Raw genomic sequence first — 22,179 nt, 5'->3', positions numbered from 1 at the left:
TTTATAGAAATCTCATGCTCACTGCATTTCTTTTATTTATTCATCGTAAACTGACCTATGGTGCGTGTTTTCAATCCGCAACAATTCCATTTCTCTACCGTACTCGAGTGTTATGTACAGATTTTGTTCCCATAGAAGTGCATTAGATGCAGAAAATTCGAGGGAAAAAAACTACACTGCCTTTTTATTGGGTTTCCATGGCGTAAGTCCATGTTCATATTACATGCATTTGACTGTATCAATAAGGTTTTGTCAAAGCCAAATACCAGGATTAATCCAAAAGAAAATAGTTTTGTTTAAAACCGGACATACCAAAGAGCAAAACTACAGCATTAAAAAGGCATATAAAAAAAATGAAACATACACTAGTAACCTAATTTGCTTAATAGGGGGAGTAATGCTGCAGAAAATCTGCAACATCAAAAATTCAAAAACTGCTCTTCATAGGAACGAAGCCTGTGGATCAGATCTGTTAGTCCACTTACAAATAGGCAAAATATACATTTATTGTACTTCATATTTACATGTAGATTTATATGTGGTCATATCGAATTAAAAAGATCAAGGGAAATGAAATTTAATTTTGCCTTCTTACATCAGTTTTCCACCAAAGTTGTTATTTTCATGTTTTGTAGAATATTCAGTATAGGTCGTAGATATAGAGGCTTCCAGCCAGTCTTGCTTTTCTAGAACTTCTTACAGCTGCTACCACAACCTGTTTCTGAAAAGATTAAGTGAGTAATTAAATGCCTCTGTACATACAGTTCCCACTGATCTCAATAATAAAGCTGTACGCTGCCAGCTCCCTCTAGTGGTGGCTACAGGTCTGCCCCCTTGCACCAATCTTGTGCACAAATTGTCTGATATTGCAGCATATTTGCCTTGAGTTGAATATTCTTTAAAAGCACAGCCGCCGCTCATGGTCCGTTATAAAACCAGCATCACCCTATAGTGTTTGTTTGGCATATTGTGTAAAATAGATATACACACTGTATATACTGTATAACACACACACACACACACACACACACACACACACACTGTTTCCCCAAAAATAAGACAGGATGTCTTGTATTTTGTATTGGTGTCAGTGATTGGGTCACCTGTTAATGATAAATTAATACCCCCCACCCCCCGTGCTGGCATCAGTGATTGGAATGTGTTAATAACAAACAAATATTCATCCCCTCCCCCGGACCATAATCCCACCCACCCCTCCTTGCGGGATTATGGGAGGGGGTGAATATTAATTTCATTAGCTAGCCAGCATGTGACTATAAACTGCTGTGCTTACAGTAGCACAACGGTGTAACGTACACCAATAAAAGTTAGATATCCTGAAAGAGCTTCCTAAGCACTGTTACAGGCTACTTATTAGTATGATGATCAGCATCTAGGGTTTACTTTTGGATTAGGGCTTATATCATCTCCAAAAAAGCAAAAACAAAATTATACTAGGGCTTATTTTAAGGGAAACTGCGAGTGTAATATATTTAGGCTACGTGCGCACACTGCAGTTTTTTCTTCAGCAAAAAACATACCCTGTGGCCAAAAAAAGCATAAAAAAGCATGCATTTTTGGCATGTTTTGGTGCGTTTTTGGTCCAATGATGGGTAGTTTTTGCCCATGCATTTTTTTTAAAGGAAAAACAAAATAGGATAATTGATGACCCAAAAAAAGCGCTAGAGGGGTCAAATCAACAATATGAATCAAAGTATAGTACACCCTTGCATGGTGATCAAAACACAATCAATTGAAAACACGAATAGAAGAACCAAAGCAAATAGCCAAAAATAAAATGTAAATTTCATTTGAAATTATTACATATGTGATTGATTTATTTATCCAGTCTCCTGGTGTCATATGAGCTTTGTTGTGTGGTTTGGCTGCATTCCTTACCTCTCCCTCTGCTGTGTTGTGCTGTCTTTTTCAATCACTATTTTGCACCTTGTATTTTAATTATTTTACATAAAATTTTAATTTTATTTTTGGCTATTTGCTTTGGTTCTTGATAGCTAGAATACATAGAAAAAATAGAAAGTATAGATAAAACTTATAGAATAGAAAAAAATAACATAACTCCATAGAGGGATAGCTAGCTTGACCAGCTGTTTTATTAATTATATACTGGTAAAAAAAAAAAATTACATGGGGTCGCCCCCATTTTTCATATCCAGCACAGGAACAGCAGCAGATGTGGGCTGCTACCCTCAGCTGTCTGCTGCACATTGGCTGGTGATGAAAAATTGAGAGCATCCCACGTGCTTTTTTTTAAATGATGTAGGGTCCCCTCCATTTTTCCCAAAACAAGCCAAGGTGCAGCAGACAACTGTGGGGACTGATATTATTAGGGTGGGAAGGGCCATGGTTGTTTGGCCCTTTCCAGCTTAACAATAGCAGCCTGCAGCCGCCCCAGAAGTGGCGTATCCATTAGATGCGCCAATTCTGGCACTGGACTTGGCTCATCCCATTGCACTGGTGCGGTGGTAATCGGGGTAATAAGTTAATATCAGCTCATAGCTGCCACTAAGTCCTAGATAAGTGATGGCAGGTGTCTTATCGAACAACCCCAATTACTAACCGGTAAGTGAAAGTAAATAAACACAAACACCAAAAAAAAATCCTTTATTTGAAATAAGACAAAAAAGCATCATCTTTCATCACTTTATTAACACCCAAAACACCCCTGCAGGTCCGAAGTAATCCACCCGAGGTCCCATGATGCTCACAATAAGCGCCATAGAACATGATTGCCCGCTGTGAGCTCTACGCAGCAACTGCAGTGAGTCGTGCTATCTGCGGTGACGTTACTCAGATTAGCCACAGCTGGAGTCCTCCACCTCTGACAGCAAATCACCCGAGTGACTGAAATGAACCGCTCGATCAGCGTGACATCACTAAGGTTAGTCGCAGCCACAGGGTGTCAGAATGAACTCGGGTGAACCCCTGACATCACAGCTGTGCCGCACTAACGCGAGTGTCGCGGCAGTGAAGATCGCGTGGCTCACTTCAGTCACTCTGGTGATTTGCTGTCACATCTGGAGTCCTCCACCTGTGACCAGAAAATCAGGCCGTGACTGAAGTGAGACGCTCAATCAGCGGTGACGTCACTCAGATTAGCCGCAGCTACAGCTGGAGTCCTTCACCTGTGACAGCAAATCACCTGAGTGACTGAAGTGAGCCACGCGATCAGCGGTGCCTTCACTCAGGTGATTTCCGGTCACAGCTGGAGTCCTCCACTTGTGACTGCAAACCAGGCAGTAACTGAAGTGAGCTGCAGGTGGAGGACGCACCTGTAGGACGTCCCTGCTGATCGCGCGGCTTACTTCAGTTAATCTCACAGTTGAACCTCACAGCGGGCAGTTATGTTCTATGGCGCTCACTGTGATTGTCAGATGTAGCAGTGCTGGAACAGTCGTGGGACCTCGTGTAGATTACATTGGACCTGGAGGGGTGTTTGGAGGGTTAACAAAGTGGTGAAAGAGGATGTTTTTTTGTCTTTTATTTCCAATAAAGGAGTTTTGGGGTGTTTGTGTTTATTTTCACTTACACACTAGCTAAGGGGTGTTTCATAGATGCCTGCCATTACTAATATAGAACTTCGTGGCAGCTGTGGGTTGCTATTAAATTATATTAAAATTATTTAAATTTATTGTACTGTATGGTATAGACCCGCCCACCGGCGTCTGTGATTGGTTGCAGTCAGACGCGTCCCCACGCTGAATGACAGCTGTCTGACAGCAACCAATCACAGACACCAGTGAGCGGGGGAAGTAGTGAATATGTATGAGCCTAATGAGCGGCATGGAAAGAAGGAGAGGCTGCTGGAGGAGTGTGACAGCCACGCTGGTGATCGGTGAGTATGAAGCGCTTGCTCCTACCCCTTTACACCAGATTCTAGCGCCCATAGACTTTATATGGGGCACAGCATCTGGCCAGATACCAGAGATCAATCCCCCGCTGACCCTGAGTCAGTGAAGGATTGTTCAGTTAGTCCTCCGAAACTCAGGGACAAAACACAAAAAGAATCGACATGCTGCTTTTTTCTTGCAGGCAAAAAAAGCAACGTGTGCACAGCCTTTCTGAATTCTTATGGACTTTGCTGGGGAAGGCAGTGCATGCAGTTTTGGGCAACAAACTGCACCCAAACACGCGGCAAAAAACGCAGCGTGCGCACATGGCCTTACAGTGTATTAGGAGTAAAGTGTACTATACATTACATAAATACAGTAAAGTTTTACCTACCTTGTATTTTGATTTGATGGTGGCAACTGCACTTCCAAATCTTGCCTTTTCCTAAAATAATGATCTAGATTAAAATTAAGATATTAAGATAAAGCCTTGCTTAGTACTTGCAGGTATACTTACTTCAGGAGAAATCAATACATATTGTGCCTACAGGGGAAAAAAAAGGAAATGGTTAGGTGCAAGATGAGTAATTTGTAGTGTGCTGCATTTACAACGGCCATCTTGCAGCAGTAAACGATTGACGGTCGATTAATATTCCTTGTGGTTTCTTTTGAAAAACAAAAATGTTCAAAGTCTTTGGGAGAAATGTAGACCAGCTACCACCCATCGGATACAAACTTCTTTTCGTTACTATATATATATAATTGTTTACATTAGAATCAAAGCCTATACAATTGTCCTACAGTTTCAGCACTAGTGTCAGAAGTAGAGATGAGCGGTGTTCGAATCGAACTGTTTGCCAATCTCAAATTTGACCTGTTTTAGGTGAAGGTCGAGTCGTTCGACGAACGCAAACAATTAGCTTCAAGTTCGACAGTTCGAAGTTATGTTCGATAACTGTTCGATCACCAAAAGCGTAACTGGCTTTTCACAGTAATACTGTAATTCAATGTTAATACCGTGGAACCTTGATTAACGAAAACAATCCGTTCTGGGAGTGTGCTTGTTAACCAAGTTACTCGTTCAGCAAAGCAAAATTTCCCTTAGGAAATCATTGCAATGCAGACAATTTCTTCCACAACTTGTTAAATGTGCCATTCCACACATGCACACACACAAACATACACACACACATATATTATGCTCACCTTACCTTCCGTTCCATTGCCGGCCTCCTGGGACTTGCAGTTCGCCGATACAAGATATGCATTGGGTAACCATCACGACGTATGCCTGAACTTCCGCTGCCAGAGCGCTGACGTCAAAGGCAGGAGCCGCTTGCCTCGGATTGTCCAGTGCGCTACCTTTTGAGTAGCGTCTGACAGAGGAAGTTCCTCCCTCGTCGTGATGGTTACCCGATACACGTAGTTCGCCGCTACAAGATGTGTATCGGGTAACCATCGCGACAAGGAAGGAGCTTCCTCTGTCAGACGCTACTCAAAGGCAGCGCGCTGGCCAATCAGAGGCAAGCGGCTCCTGCCTTTGACGTCAGCGCTCTGGCAGCGGAAGTTCCGGCATCAGTCACGATGGTTACCTGATACACATCTTGTACCGGTGAACTGCAAGTCCCAGGAGGCCGGCGATGGAACGGAAGGTAAGGTGAGCATAATATGTGTGCGCGCATTCGTGTTTGTGCATGTTTGTATGTGTTTGTGTTTGCCTGCCATTGTTTTCAATTGTGTTCGAAAGTGTTTGACGAACACACCCCAAGTTCGATGAACCGAACTGAACTCGAACACTAGGGTGGTGGCTCATCTCTAGTCAGAAGTGCTGGGGTAAATAAGTTTCCTAGATGGTAGAAACGACAGATGTCTGTACTTTTTGGAAAAAGCAATGCAATATTATATTGAAGATTGTTTAGATAGCAGCCATGTAAGTGTGAACTTGGCTTATGATAGCTGATTAGTCACCTCTAATATTGCCCTTCTGCATTGCATCCCACAAATTGGGTTCATCAGGAATATTCCGAGAACCCTCAGAAATACTATGGCTTTATTCTCATACCCAGTCATCCGGACATGGAGTAAACCACGACTTGCATCTTCCGGTTAGCAGTCCTGTAGTGGTGATATTGCCATTGTAGATATAAACTCTACCAGTCTGGGACCCGAATATTGTTGTGGTAATGTCACCAGTCCTTAAAGGTGAGGTCACAATGATTTCATCTGCAAAGGAAATTACATTGTCAAAATATTTCCATTGTTCTCTTGGATCTATTAGCAAGTTCTGTATGTTCATAAAATACTGTACAATATATGATAGACTTGCTTCAAAAGTAAGATTCTTGTGAAATGAATGCTGCTCTTTCAAGATACCAGATCATCCCTTTATATAACCAGAGGAGAACACAGGCCTCTTACACACCAATATAGCCATGTTGCAGTCACTCATTTGCCAGGAGTGTGTGGTGATAGTACGATCCCCAAACACCTGCCGAAACGTGTGTATGATTAGCAGGTGTGCATGTGTGTGCTGTTCGTCAGAATAGGACACATCCATGATACCTGGTGATCATTCATGTGTTTCATCAGCTATGGAGAAGCAGCATCATTTGCACTGTTCTCTTTCAAAGTGGAAATTTCTGGTGCCAGATTGGTTTTGTTAAAATTTAAAGGCCCTTATCCATATTGGATGTTATTTAGACCCACAGACTATCTCCTGACAGATGCAGCCACAAGGACCTTTGCAGGGAGAAAACGTTGAGTGAGTTTTGGTGGTTAGCATGGCAGTTGTATTTTTATATGATGAAACATAACCGCTGATTCATGCTGCCTTAAGTATGAAAACCTTCTTTTAGAAGCCATCCAGGGTCAATGTGACTCAGACGACTGATTTAAGAGGGGGTCCCAGGCAGATGCTCCACTTCCCGGCCCCCATGACTGACTGGTTTCTACCTACATACACTCATAAGGAGAAACATGTCGGCCTTTCTGAATGGGACAGGGAGAAGCTGACTTTTGACAAGTTATCCTAGTAGTATTGTCCCTGGTCGCAGCAGTATTTCAGAGTATAACATACCCATGTGCAATATTGGAGCTGGTCTCTGAAGCTGCTGTGGTCCATGCAGCAAGTGTCAGCTGTCTGGTTCCCTTTTTAGGCTTTTTTTTTTTATCTGACAAATCATTTTTTTTATATTTTGTTTAAATTGCTGAATGGTCTGCACTTTGGCTTTTGATTCCTCAAAACGGGCATTTGTGTGACGCCCCTGGACTATCGGGTCATCACAGGGTACTGCACAAACTGCCCTTCCATGCAGTATTCCAAGTCCCTCATGGTTCCGGGTCTCTATCTTGTGGTGTTCCCTACAACAGCAAATCAAATCCTAGATGCACACTGCACCACACCCACCAGCCACACCAGTGGACAGCTTGAGTGGAATAGAGTCGCCCACCTGGGGGGGTCAGGGAGGGGAGGTGAATAGTGTAGTAAAGAGTCTGTAGTGAGGAGGTTGGGAGTGGTGGCTCCCAGGAGAAGCTATCTAGGTTGCAGACTGTGGTCTGGACCTTGACCTTGAGAAGTCGGACCCCCGGTCGCAGGGGATTGCGGCTAGGTGCCTGGACCTGTCAAGGAGGATGGTCAGCAGCCTGGCACTATCACCGATCCGGGACCGAAGGCACGGCGGGGTACATGGACCCTAGGTCAGGGAGAAGCTTCAGGCAACCCGGCAATTAACCTGAAGAGAACGGAGCCTTTATGATCTGCTCCCACGCACTCCAGAATCTGGGTACAAGTGCAACGAGGGGGATAGGGCCTTCCAAACAAACGGTCCAGAAAATCCCAAGCGTGAGCCCTGAGAGCAGGCTCCCACACTTAGCCACAGTGGGGAGTGGGGCCCAGCAAGTTCCATACTACTGGGCCACCATGTTGAAGTTAAACTTAGTGCCAGGAGGCAGGTCATGGATCACCAAGCAACACCATAGGGGATGGGACCAGGACCAGGACGAGCTCCCCTCAAGCGGCAGCGACACCCTGAGATTTGGTTTACCTGATTGTCAGCATCTGCTTATTGACTGAGTGAGTATCTGAGTGACCCCTGCATCCCACGGCACCCCACCATTCAGAGTCCCGGGGCCTATCCCTACCCGTGGAGGGCAACGACACCTTGCTGCCCCACTCCATCACCCCGGGTACACCCAGCGGCGGTACTCCCAATTACCGCTCACCACGGGTGGCATCACGAACTATAACTCCCCTGTAAATATTCCCCTTTTACTTTAGAGTGTGGCGGCGGCCCCTAAGCCCCCGGGTCCGAAGACACTCGAGCCACGAATGGACACTACCCCCAGATCCAAGCGGTTCAATCTGCTGCTGGGGCGGCACATTTGTACTCCAGCCCTGATGAGAAGTGCCCTGGAATAAGAAGTGCCAGTTCATGTCTTTTTTCTCAATGAAGTTGGCCAGCTTTTGACAGCAGCACACTCCTGCAAAACAATGGAACATATGCACTGCAAGCTATTTCTAAATTGATGTGTATAATGTTCATTCTTTGTTTAGTTTTTTTAGTGCTATTTCAGGGGCCACCAGGCAGAATCTGCCTGAAAAAGACACTGTGCACCAAAGCTTTAGGGAGATATTAGAGGAGTTTTACATTTCCTGAAGCTGTTTTTGAAGCTTTGTGAGTGTTTCTTTTGTAATTTTCTCATTGGATATCACATTCCATCAAAAATGAAAAAAAAATGATGCACTTTCTTTTTTCACACCTGCCAGATGGTGGTAGGGGACTCTATAATTAGGCAGACAGAGGCATCTGCTGCCGAGTTAATGAATGCCGAACAGTATGTTGTCTGCCGGGTGCAGTGGTCATGGTACACATTGGTACCAAAGACAAAGTAAAAGGGAGGTGGAAGGTCCTTAAAAAAATTACAGGAAATTACGAGAGAAGCTGAAGTCCAGGACCTGCAAGATAGTGCTTTCCAGAATATTGCCTGAGCCACAGGTGTCACTAGAAAGACAGCAGGAGTTAGGGAGATAAATAAGTAGCTTTGAAATTGATGCAAGAAGGAAGGGTTCGGGTTCATGGAAAACTGTATTGACTTCTCTGTCGGGTACAGGCTCTACAGTAGGGACGAGCTGCATCTCAATGGAGAGGGTGCCACTGTGCTGGGGGAGAAAATGGTCAGACGGATGGAGGAGCTTTTAAACTAGAATCTAGGGGGAGGGAGGAAAGTGGAGCAAATAAAGGGGGCTTTACACGGTACGACTGATTGTGCAATTTCACAATCGATCATACCCGCCCCCGTCGTTTGTGTGTCACGGGCAAATCGCTGCCCGTGGTGCACAAAGTCTGTAACCCCCGTCCCACATACTTACCTCTCGTGCGACCTCGCTGTGGCCAGCGAACGTCCACTTCCTGGAGTGGGAGGGACGTTCGGCGTCACAGCGACGTCACACGGCCGCTGGCCAATGGAAGCGGAGGGGCGGAGATGAGTGGGACGTAACATCCCGCCCACCTCCTTCCTTCACATAGCCGGCGGCGGCCGCGTGACGCAGGTGAGCTGCTGTTCATCGTTCCCGTGGTGTCACACGGAGTAGCGTGTGCTACCCCGGGAACGATGAACAACTAAATTAAACGATATTATAGAACCTAGCGAGCAGTACACTACTCACGATTTGTGAGCGATACTGCGTCGCTAGGAGGTGTCACACAGGCCGGCATCGCCAGCGATGCCGGATGTGCGTCACAAAAACCGTGACCCCGACGATCTTTCGCACGATAGATTGTCTTGTGTAAAGCAGCCTTAAGAGTATAGATAGAGCAGATAGAGACAGTATGGGTAAATGAAGATTTAGGTGGGGCTCAGACATGCAAGGAAAGTAGGGAGGCAAGTAGGAGTAATAAATAAGAAAATAGTATTAAATATCTGCTGGCAAATGCAAGAAGTCTTACAAACAAAATTAATGATTTGCAAGCTCTTCTCTCAGTGACTGATTATGATGTGGTGGGCATTAGGGAAACCTGGCTGAATGAGTGCTATGACTGGGTGACCAACATAGATGGTTACACCCCATTCAGAAAATACCAGAAAGACAAGAAAGGTGGAGGGGTGTGTATTTTCATTAAATAGTTACCAGTGAAAATGTTTTGGTACCGTGTTAGCCAGTTGAAAAATTATTGAATGTTCTCAGTGAGAGGAACAAAATTAAAATCTTGTGATACTTTTTAATGGCTAACTAAAATAAAATAAAGTGATGTTACAAAGCAAGCTTTCGAGACAAAAGGGACCTGAGATGTCTCGAAAGCTTGCTTTGTAACATCACTTTATTTTATTTTAGTTAGCCAATAAAAGGTATCACAAGATTATAATTTTGTTTCTCTCACTGAGAACATTCAATAATTTTTCATTAAATCTAACTTAAGACATGTACTCAATGATGACATTGGGGTTACCTGTGACAATGTAGCGTTAGTATGGGTAAATATATAGTATAGCACAAAAGTGAATACAACCCTCACATTTTGATAAATATTTTATTGTATCTTTTCATGGGATAACACTGAAGATATGACACTTTGATACAATATAAACGCACTAAATATGCATGTGATTTTTTCACCTGTGGATTTCCAATATGTACTAAATCTATGGGGAAAATCTGCATAGAAAACTCAGCGTACCTAGAAGAGAAATTTACACACTGTGGATTTGAAAAAAACACTGCAAGTCAGTTTATGCAGAGTAAAAAAAGAAGCACAGTGGGCATGAGATTTATAGAAATCCCATCCACTTTGGTGAAACTATAAAATGCTGTGTTTTTCACCCAGTGTAAAAAAAACTCCCCAAAAACTCCTTGTGGGGACCATAGCGTAAAACTGCTCAAACCAGGAGCATTTCTTGAAGTGCTTTCTGCTTGATAAACTTGTTTAATGCCTAAAAACCCTTTCTGAACATAATTTTGTTGATATCTATAAAACAAAGACATATACAGTCTTACCAAGGCCATCGTCATCCAGGTCCTTTAACTGTAGTTTGGTTCCAAAGCGTGAAAACTCTCTGTCTCCCCTCATTGTGCCCATGAGAGATGGCTTAGACTTTCCTTTCAGTTCATACATGATGGCTGCACCTGCATGCTTCAGTTCTCTTCGTATAAATACAACCTTGGACGTTGTGCCTGAAATCCAAAAAGATCCATGATGAATATAAAGTAGACGACATGGCCCTGATTCATCATTATTTCTCCAATTTTCTGGGGTAATTTATATTTTTTAGCGTGTTTAGTATATTCGCCTTATTCTCCACAATTTGTGATTTTTTTTTTAAGTTACTTTTCTCATTTTTTAAGTGTTTTTTTTCATTTTTCAATCACAACTTTGCTTATCCAGATGTTTTGCAAAGATTCATAAAATGCGACTTTTACCAAATGTTGCATTTTTTGAGGGTGTATCTCACTCCAGTCCCTATCGGACTGTAAGGTTTGTTGGTGGGATTCTTAATTTGATCCATTTTTTGACAAATGTTCAACTTTTGATGCTAAAAAGTCAGTCGAAAAACAGTCTAAAAACTCAATTGTTGAAGTAAAAAATAAAATATAGGTTATTTTGCTTTTTGCACCAAATTCATGAACATTTTGAAGAATTTGGTATCAAATACTTCAGCAAATGAATAACATTACAAATAATGAATCGGGGCCTGCATTTGTGTATGAGACAACTTTGTAAAGTCAAATGAAACTCAAAATATGTTCTTGGCCATCATACATTTTTTATGATCACATATCGCCACTATGTGGGTGGAATTTTTTATTGCACTTTTAACCACAATTTGAAAGGTCTTAAAGTGCACCAATCACCATGATTTTACTTTTTAAACTAAAGCCAGGGCTATACAGGCACTATCATGCTGATTATATACATACCTTTAGTTGTCAGATTGGATTTATGGTTTTTGAAATACAGACAAGTAAATTTAAAGAAATTTACAGCTTTTTGATTGGCAGCAGCTGCCGAATAGCTAATATGTGGGTCAGGTTTTGTTATCTATTCCCGCCCCTGCCTGCCTGGCCTCTGTAGATGTTAAGCTGGTGTCACACTAAACGACAGCGACAACGACGTCGCTGTTACGTCACCATTTTCGGTGACGTAACAGCGACCTTGTAAGTCGCTGTTATGATCGCTGCTTAGCTGTCAAACACAGCAGAAGCAGCGATCATAAGGTCGCTGTGCTACATGTTCAGAGAGCAGGGAGCCGCGCTTAGCGCTGGCTCCTTGCTCTCCTGCAGCACACATCGGGTTAATTAACCCGATGTGTGCTGCAGCTACATGTCACAGTGCAGAGAGCAGGGAGCCGCGCGCACTGCTTAGCGCTGGCTCCTTGCTCTCCTTGCTACAGTATGCATCGGGTTAATTACCCGATGCGTACTGCAGCCACATGTCACAGTGCAGGAGCCGGCACTGGCAGCAAGAGCGGAGGCTGGTAACCAGCGTAAACATCGGGTAACTAGGGAAAGGTCTTCCCTTGGTTACCCGATGTTTACGCTGGTTACAGCTTACCGCAGCTGCCAGTGCCGGCTCCTGATCGCTTCATTTCGTCGCTCTCTCGCTGTCACACACAGCGATGTGTGTGTCACAGCGGGAGAGTGACGACCAAAAAATGAAGCTGGACATTCAGCAACGACCGGCGACCTCACAGCAGGGGCCAGGTCGTTGCTGGATGTCACACACAGCGACAGCGACGGGACGTCGCTGCAACGTCACAGAAAATGGTGACGTAGCAGCGACGTCGTTGTCGTCGTCGTTATGTGTGACACCAGCTTTAGACTGTATGGGCTGCATTTCTAACACGCCCTTATCACATGACAGAAATGACTCATACCTGGAAGAAGCCCATACAGTGTAGCATCTAGCATGGCCAGGAAGACACAGGGACGGAAACAGATAGCAAAACCCGACCCACATATTTGCTATTCGGCAGCTGCTGCCAATCAAAAAGCTGTACATTTCTGTAACTTTACTTGCCTGTATTTCAGAGACTATACATCCAATTTGACACCTAAATGTATGTATAGAATCAGTATGATAGTGCCAGTATAGGACTGGCTTTAGGTTATATAGGAAAATCCTGGTGATTGGTGCGCTTTAAAGTAAAAGTTATGTTGCTGTTTTTCTTTTTGCAGTTCATTTTACTGTTAACAAGGTTGTGGGAATGTTGGATGAGAATATCTCCAGAAAGCTCCAAAAATTGTATATTTGAGACTCTTGTAAGCAAAATAGCCCCTTCTGGTTGAAAATCACTATAGCCTAAAGAAGGTTAAAATGATATTAGAAAGGTTGCAAAGAATTAAAAAGTAAAATATCTGATGCAGTGCTTAACTAAATAAGTACTGTTATTTACACATAGTTTTGTGCCATTACAGATGTGTATGGGGTTGGGTGGAGGATTTGGGGGTGAACTACGTATTGAAGAAGATATAGGATTTGAAATCGAGATACAGGATAGAAAAGTGATTAAAGGAATTGTCTAGTACTTTAATATTGATGTCCTGTCCTTATGATAGATCATCAATAACAGATCGGGGGGGGGTGCGACACCCAAGACTGCATAGTATCCATACTGGGGAACTGCAGATCCTTTCCTATTCATTCAAATAGTGGCGGATGAGTAGTAACCGGTTGTGGACACTATGCAGTTGACAAAGCTGTGTAATATAGCTCCTCGACTGATCATACACAGCCACTTCTGCCACCAGGAACAGCTGATTGATGAAGGTCTAAGGTGATCTGGTTTTCCTAACTTATCCTAAGGCCCTGTTCACACATTCAGTATTTGGTCAGATTTTTTACATCAGTACTTGTAAGAAAAAAACAGGAGTGGATGAACAATACAGAAGTGGTGCTCGTGTTTCTATTATACTTTTCCTCTGGTTGTTCCACTCCTGTTTTTTCCTTACAAATAATGAGGTAAAATACTGATCAAATACTCATCGTGGCCTATGGAGAGGCCATCAATATTAAAAGGAATCTGTCAGCAGGGTTTTATTGTTTAATCTGAGAGCAGCATGTTATAGGGCACTGGCAGAAAGAGACAGAAAATATAAGATTCTGGATCCTGCTACTTAGTGTAGATGATAGCTTCAGCTTCTGCAGCGATTCCGGTCTATTGTGGTGCTCCAATTTTGGTGGTCTGTGGTGTGCTTATTGTGCGATGTGGAAGTTTCCCAGTTGTCTGTTTACTTCCCTTTTATGTTCTTTTCCCCTGTGCATGTATAGTCACACCTTTGTGTTTGAGTGCTGTGTGTACTAGTTTTGCTTCTTCACCTATCCGTGTTTAGTTGTGGGATTTGTGACTTCGGTCCTGGCTCACCCCTTGTGAGGAGCAGGGGGACGGGAGTTACACCAGGGCTTGGACATGAGTTATAGTCATGCTGGCGACTCAGACCTCGCTTCCATCAAGTATACCTCTGATCAAAGAGACAGTGCAGGGTCCCCAGTCTGCGGGTCAGCCTAGGTGTCCCTGTCCAGTCATCCCATCCCCGTGAGACAACCGTAGCTCGGATGACTTCAGACCTGCAGAGCTCCAAAACTCCTTTGGAATTAACATCAGCACATAAACTGTGCACCAGGAGCTTCATGGGATGGATTTCCATGACCAAGCAGCAGCAACTACAATGGCATGCAATCTTTTGGGCACCCCTAGTCAAAATTACTGTTATTGTGAGCAGTTAAGCAAATTGAAGATGAAATTATCTCTAAAAGGCATAAAGTTAAACATTACGCATTTCCCTTGTATTTTAGGCAAAAAAAAAATTATTTTCATCTTTTACATTTTTAAATAATGAAAAAGGAAAATGGTCTGACACAAATGTCTGGGCACCCTACATGGTTAGTACCTAGTAGCACCCCCTTTGTCAAGTATCACAGCTTCTAAACACTTTTTGTAGCCAGCCAAGAGTCTTTCAATTTTTGTTTGAGAGATTTGCATCCATTCTTCTTTGGAAAGTCTTCCAGTTCTGTGAGATTCCTGGGTCGTCTAGAATGCACTGCTTTTTGCTCATTTGAGGTCTAGCCACAGATTTTCAATGATGTTTAGATCAGGGGACTGTGAGGGCCATTGTAAAACCTTCAGATTGCGTCTTTTGAGGTAATCTGTTGTGGATTTTGACTTGTGTTTAGGATCATTATCCAGTTGTGGAAGCCATTCTCTTTTCAACTTCAGCTTTTTTACACATGGTGTTATGTTTGCATCAAGAATTTATTGAAATTTCATTGAATCTATTCTTTCCTCAACCGTGAAATGTTCCTCATGCTATTGACTGCAGCACATCCCCAAAGCATGACTGATACGCTCCCATACTTAATGGTTGGCAAGATATTCTTTCCTGAAATTCTGTGACCTTTTTTCTCCACACATACCTTTGATCATTGATACCACAGAGTTCTACTTTTAACTCATCGTCCACAGGACTTGTTTCCAAAATGCATCAGGTTTGTTTACATGTTCTTTTGCGTACTTATGATGCTCATTTTTATAGTGTGGTCGCAGGAGAGGTTTTCTTCTAATGAGTCTTCCATTAAGGCCATATTTGTGCAAGTGTCTCTGAACAGTAAAACAATGTACCACAACTCCAGAGTCTGCTAAATCTTCTTGTATGTCTTTTGCAGTCAAGTCAGGGTTTTTATTTGACTACATAAACGCTTTTCCCCCCTGTTGTCATGTTTGGGCTATTGTAATGTACCAATGGACATTATACAGTCATATGAAAAAGTTTGGGCACCCCTATTAATTTTAACCTTTTTTCTTTATAACAATTTGGGTTGCAACAGCTATTTCAGTTTCATATATCTAATAACTGATGGACTGAGTAATATTTCTGGATTGAAATGAGTTTTATTGTACTGACAGAAAATGTGCAATCCGCATTTAAACAAAATTTGACCAGTGCAAAAGTATGGGCACCCGTATCAATTTCTTGATTTGAACACTCCTAACTACTTTTTACTGACTTACTAAAGCACTAAATTGGTTTTGTAACCTCATTGAGCTTTGAACTTCATAGGCAGGTGTATCCAATCATGAGAAAAGGTATTTAAGGTGGCCACTTGCAAGTTGTTCTCCTATTTGAATCTCCTATGAAGAGTGGCATCATGGGATCCTCAAAACAACTCTCAAATGATCTGAAAACAAAGATTATTCAACATAGTTGTTCAGGGGAAGGATACAAATAATTGTCTCAGAGATTTAAACTGTCAGTTTCCACTGTGAGGAACATAGTAAGGAAATGGAAGAACACAGGTACAGTTCTTGTTAAGCCCAGAAGTGGCAGGCCAAGAAAAATATCAGAAAGGCAGAAAAAAAGAATGGTGAGAACAGTCAAGGACAATCCACAGACCACCTCCAACACCTGCAGCTTCATCTTGCTGCAGATGGTGTCAATGTGCATCGGTCAACAATACAGGGCACGTTGCACAAGGAGAAGCTGTATGGGAGAGTGATGCGAAAGAAGCCATTTCTGCAAGCACGCCACAAACAGAGTCGCCTGAGGTATGCAAAAGCACATTTGGACAAGCCAGTTACATTTTGGAAGAAGGTCCTGTCGACTGATGAAACAAAGATTGAGTTGTTTGGTCATACAAAAAGGCGTTATGCATGGAGGCAAAAAACCACGGCATTCCAAGAAAAGCACGTGCTACCCACAGTAAAATTTGGTGGAGGTTCCATCATGCTTTGGGGCTGTGTGGCCAATGCCGGCACCGGGAATCTTGTTAAAGTTGAGGGTCGCATGAATTCAACTCAGTATCAGCAGATTCTTGACAATAATGTGCAAGAATCAGTGACGAAGTTGAAGTTACGCAGAGGATGGATATTTCAGCAAGACAATGATCCAAAACACCGCTCCAAATCTACTCAGGCATTCATGCAGAGGAACAATTACAATGTTCTGGAATAGCCATCCCAGTCCCCAGACCTGAATATCATTGAAAATCTGTGGGATGATTTGAAGCGTGCTGTCCATGCTCGGCGACCATCAAACTTAACTGAACTGGAATTATTTTGTAAACAGGAATGGTCAAATATACCTTCATCCAGGATCCAGGAACTCATTAAAAGCTACAGGAAGCGACTAGAGGCTGTGATTTTTGCAAAAGGATGATCTACAAAATATTAATGTCACTTTTATGTTGAGGTGCCCATACTTTTGCACCGGTCAAATTTTGTTTAAATGCTGATTGCACATTTTCTGTTAGTACAATAAACCTCATGCCAATCCAGAAATATTACTCAGTCCATCAGTTATTAGATATATGAAACTGAAATAGCTGTTGCAAAAACCTAAAATTTTATAAAGAAAAAAGGTTAACATTAATAGGGGTGCCCAAACTTTTTCATATGACTGTATATATACAGTTAGGTCCAGAAATATTTGGACAGTGACACAATTTTCGCGAGTTGGGCTCTGCATGCCACCACATTGGATTTGAAATGAAACCTCTACAACAGAATTCAAGTGCAGATTGTAAAGTTTAATTTGAAGGTTTGAACAAAAATATCTGATAGAAATTGTAGGAATTGTACACATTTCTTTACAAACACTCCACATTTTAGGAGGTCAAAAGTAATTGGACAAATAAACCAAACCCAAACAAAATATTTTTATTTTCAATATTTTGTTGCGAATCCTTTGGAGGCAATCACTGCCTTAAGTCTGGAACCCATGGACATCACCAAACGCTGGGTTTCCTCCTTCTTAATGCTTTGCTAGGCCTTTACAGCCGCAGCCTTCAGGTCTTACTTGTTTGTGGGTCTTTCCGTCTTAAGTCTGGATTTGAGCAAGTGAAATGCATGCTCAATTGGGTTAAGATCTGGTGATTGACTTGGCCATTGCAGAATGTTCCACTGTTTTGCACTCATGAACTCCTGGGTAGCTTTGGCTGTATGCTTGGGATCATTGTCCATCTGTACTATGAAGCGCCGTCCGATCAACTTTGCGGCATTTGGCTGAATCTGGGCTGAAAGTATATCACGGTACACTTCAGAATTCATCCGGCTACTCTTGTCTGCTGTTATGTCATCAATAAACACAAGTGACCCAGTGCCATTGAAAGCCATGCATGCCCATGCCATCACGTTGCCTCCCCCATGTTTTACAGAGGATGTGGTGTGCCTTGGATCATGTGCCATTCCCTTTCTTCTCCAAACTTTTTTCTTCCCATCATTCTGGTACAGGTTGATCTTTGTCTCATCTGTCCATAGAATACTTTTCCAGAACTGAGCTGGCTTCATGAGGTGTTTTTCAGCAAATTTAACTCTGGCCTGTCTATTTTTGGAATTGATGAATGGTTTGCATCTAGATGTGAACCCTTTGTATTTACTTTCATGGAGTCTTCTCTTTACAGTTGACTTAGAGACAGATACACCAACTTCACTGAGAGTGTTCTGGACTTCAGTTGATGTTGTGAACGGGTTCTTCTTCACCAAAGAAAGTATGCGGCGATCATCCATTACTATTGTCATCCGTGGACGCCCAGGCCTTTTTGAGTTCCCAAGCTCACCAGTCAATTCCTTTTTTCTCAGAATGTACCCGACTGTTGATTTTGCTACTCCAAGCATGTCTGCTATCTCTCTGATGGATTTTTTCTTTTTTTTTAGCCTCAGGATGTTCTGCTTCACCTCAATTGAGAGTTCCTTAGACCGCATGTTGTCTGGTCACAGCAACAGCTTCCAAATGCAAAACCACACACCTGTAATCAACCCCAGACCTTTTAACTACTTCATTGATTACAGGTTAACGAGGGAGACGCCTTCAGAGTTAATTGCAGCCCTTAGAGTCCCTTGTCCAATTACTTTTGGTCCCTTGAAAAAGAGGAGGCTATGCATTACAGAGCTATGATTTCTAAACCCTTTCTCCGATTTGGATGTGAAAACTCTCATATTGCAGCTGGGAGTGTGCACTTTCAGCCCAAATTATATATATAATTGTATTTCTGAACATGTTTTTGTAAACAGCTAAAATAACAAAACTTGTGTCACTGTCCAAATATTTCTGGCCCTAACTGTATATATACCTGTGGATCTCATTGTCCTGGATGCCAATTTATCCTGAAGCCTCCTGATGAACTAGATGACAACAAGGGAAAAATGTATTAAGGTTACAATGAACGGAGACCATGATGCACAGCACCCTATTATGGAATGAATGATTACTGGCATATGGGAATGAGTGGATGCTAATCACTTGTGATGTGGATCTAAATGCCATGTCTCCGTTGTACATTTGAAAAAGTACTTTTCTTTGCTTATTGGCAATCTTTATAACCCTTGTTATTTTTGTTATTTACAGGTTCCTGAGGTAGCCCTTAAGTGAGAGCCTCCCTTTGATAATCTGGCATAGGGGTGGTGAGGGCAGATCAGGGATAGCCGTCATAGAGCAGGGGCACCATTTTCTAGAGGTTAGGGTGCTTAACCCCCACTGACAGGCAGGAGTAAGGATAACTGTCATTAGAGTAAGATTGACTTTTTGACCCTGTATATCTTAGCCCAACCTGGGTCTCATATGGTCACTGGAGTGTTTTTCCCACTACTGTTATTGTTAGGGTTTTTTTGTGTATATTTGTATTTTGTTACTACCTTTGGCTGTGTATACCCTTTTAATGTCCTATTAAAAGTTATTTATTACATATATTTGGGGTATGGTAATATGTTGAATATGTTCCAGTATGACTGGACTTCACTGCACAAAGCCATGTTCATAAAGGAATGGTTGAGATAGTTTGGTGTGGAAGAACATGACTGTCCAGTGGTGAGCCATCACCCCAATCCCATCAAACATGTTTAGGATGAACTAGAATGGAGATTGAAATCTAAGCCCTTTAATCAAACATCAGTGTCTGACCTCACAAATGCTCTTCTGGATAAATGGGCAAAAATCCCCACAGACAATCCAAAATCTTGTAGAAATTATTCCATGAAGAGTGGATTCTGCTATAGCTGCAGAATGGGCTAACTCCATATTAATGTCAATGGATTTAGGATGGGATGTCCTAAAACCTCCTGTAGATGTGATATGTAGGAATCCAACATTTTTGTCTATATAGTGTGTACCACTGGATGCCTATACAATGACATACCTCGATGCCTTACCTCGGAGATATATGTCATAGATCCTCTCCAAATACTTCTGACAAATGGTACTAAACCATTGTATGCACAGAACCTTTTTCTCTATCTTTGGTCCCTGGCAAAGTATCACTGTTTATAGATAGGTAGGCATGTCATTCGATAGTTTGGGAAAGCTCAAGGACAGACAACGATCTGGTGTAATGGCCACAGACAGGATCTGATGTAATTGCCACATTAGATGTAACCCAAGCTAAAATGTTGACCAGTTTTCCTAAGAGGCCTTTCTGGGACTCACTGGATGTTCATTTTTTTTATTTAATTTGGAAGGTAGTGCTAAAATCATTCACCTACTTTGCGTGGGTGCACTTATCATCATCACTTGTTTTATTTCTCCATTCACAGCTATGGTCCCACTTGCAAATGAGGAGCCCATCTTACTTTGGCCCTACAAAATGTTAACCATTGAAAATATATTTATTGTAAACTTGAACACATATAACAGAAACATTCTCAATACATGAAGCAATTTGATTGTATGTTCCATTACTTCTAAGTTTACAGGTCAATGTCCTTCCTAAATAGTCTGGCGTATCCCTACTATATACATTTCTGAAAATAAAAGTATTTGATACACTGCTGATTTTGCAAGTTTTCCCACCTACACAGAATGGAGAGGTCTGCAATTCTTCTCGTAGGTACACTTCAACTGCGACAGACAGAATAATAAAAAAAATCCTGAAAATCACATTATGATTTTTAAATAATTATTCTGCATTTTATTGCTTGAAATAAGTATTTGATACAATAATAAAACAGAACTTAATATTTGGTACAGAAACCTTTGTTTGCAATTAGAGAGGTCAGACATTTCCTGCAGTTCTTGACCAAATTTGCACACGCTGCAGCAGATTATTTTGGCCCACTCCTCCATACAGATCTTCTCCAGATCTTTCAGGTTTCGGGGCTGTCTTTGGGCAACATTGAGTTTCAACTCCCTCCAAAGATTTTCTATTGGGTTCAGGTCTGGAGACTGGCTAGGCCACGCCAGGACCTTGAAATGCTTCTTACGCAGCCACTCCTTAGTTGCCCTGGCTCTGTGTATCACGTCATTGTCATGCTGTAAGACCCAGCCACAACCCATCTTCAATGCTCTTAATGAGGGAAGGAGGTTATTGGTCAAAATCTCGCGATACATGACCCCATCCATCCACCCTTCTATACTATGAAGTCAGCCTGTCCCCTTTGCAGAAAAGCACCCCCAAAGTATGATGTTTTCACCCTATGCTTCATGGGTGGGACAGTATTCTTGGGGTTGTACTCATTCTTCTTCTTCCTCCAAACACGGCGAGGGGTGTTGATACCAACAAGTTCTATTTTGGTCTCATCTGACACGTGACTTTCTCCCATGCTGCCTCTTGATCATCCACATGGTCATTGGCAAACGTGTGCCCTGTAGGATTTTAATCGTTGTAGTGTGCTACTAACAGTGCTACTCCCAGTAATCTTTGAGACTGTGGTCCCAGCTCTCTTCAGGCCATTGACCAGGTCAGTTCTGGGATGATTCCTGACCTTTCTCAGAATCATCCGTATCCCATGAGGCGAGATCTTGCATGGAGCCTCAGACTGAGTAAAGTTGACAGTCAACTTATGTTTCATCCATTTTCTATTAATTGTACCAACAGTTGTTGCTTTCTAAACAAGCTGCTTGCCTATTGTACTGTAGCTTATCCCAGTCTTGTTTAGGTCTACAGTTTTGTCCCTGGTGTCCTTGGACAGCTCTTTGGTCTTGGCCATGGTGGAGAGGTTGCAGTGTGATTGAGTGTGTGGACAAGTGTCTTTTCTACATGTAACAAGTTGAAACAGATGCAATTAATACAGGTAATGAGTGCGGAGTAGCAGGGCTTCTTAAAGAAAAAAAAAAACAGGTATGTGAGAGCCAGAATTCTTGCTGGTTGGTAGGTGATCAAAGACTTATTTCATGCAATACGATGCAAAGTATTTTTTTAAAAATCATACAATGTGATTTTCTTGTTTTTTTTTTTTTTTTTTAATTCTGTCACAGTTGACAGACAACTCACAGACCTCTCCATTCTTCATAGGAGGGGACAACTTGCATAACTGGTAGTGTATCTAATACTTATTTTTATCTCTGCAGATCTACCAGTGCTCTAAATGCTGAGCTCCGTATAAAGGTACCCACACCACTGATAGGCAGCTT

The 22,179-nt window shown here is 42.3% G+C and overlaps 1 protein-coding gene across 1 annotated transcript in view; it reads right to left on the bottom strand.

Annotated features, from left to right (window-relative positions):
* Nucleotides 1-430: 430 nt before the first annotated feature.
* Nucleotides 431-22,179, bottom strand: part of GPLD1 (glycosylphosphatidylinositol specific phospholipase D1) — an 89,794-nt gene continuing 68,045 nt past the window's right edge. Inside the window, exons 20-25 of the mRNA XM_075316432.1 lie at nucleotides 20,313-20,406; nucleotides 10,843-11,019; nucleotides 5,914-6,074; nucleotides 4,369-4,395; nucleotides 4,246-4,296; nucleotides 431-721 (exon numbers count right to left, since the gene is read on the bottom strand). Of these exons, the coding sequence (XP_075172547.1) occupies nucleotides 641-721; nucleotides 4,246-4,296; nucleotides 4,369-4,395; nucleotides 5,914-6,074; nucleotides 10,843-11,019; nucleotides 20,313-20,406 (591 nt within the window). The 3' untranslated portion in view covers nucleotides 431-640. The remainder of the gene's footprint in view (nucleotides 722-4,245; nucleotides 4,297-4,368; nucleotides 4,396-5,913; nucleotides 6,075-10,842; nucleotides 11,020-20,312; nucleotides 20,407-22,179) is intronic.

The sequence above is a fragment of the Anomaloglossus baeobatrachus genome, chromosome 6 (genome assembly GCF_048569485.1).
Source record: "Anomaloglossus baeobatrachus isolate aAnoBae1 chromosome 6, aAnoBae1.hap1, whole genome shotgun sequence".
Classification (NCBI taxonomy): Eukaryota; Metazoa; Chordata; class Amphibia; order Anura; family Aromobatidae; genus Anomaloglossus; species Anomaloglossus baeobatrachus.
Note: the sequence above shows the minus strand (reverse complement) of the source record. Positions and strands in the feature narration are given on the sequence as shown.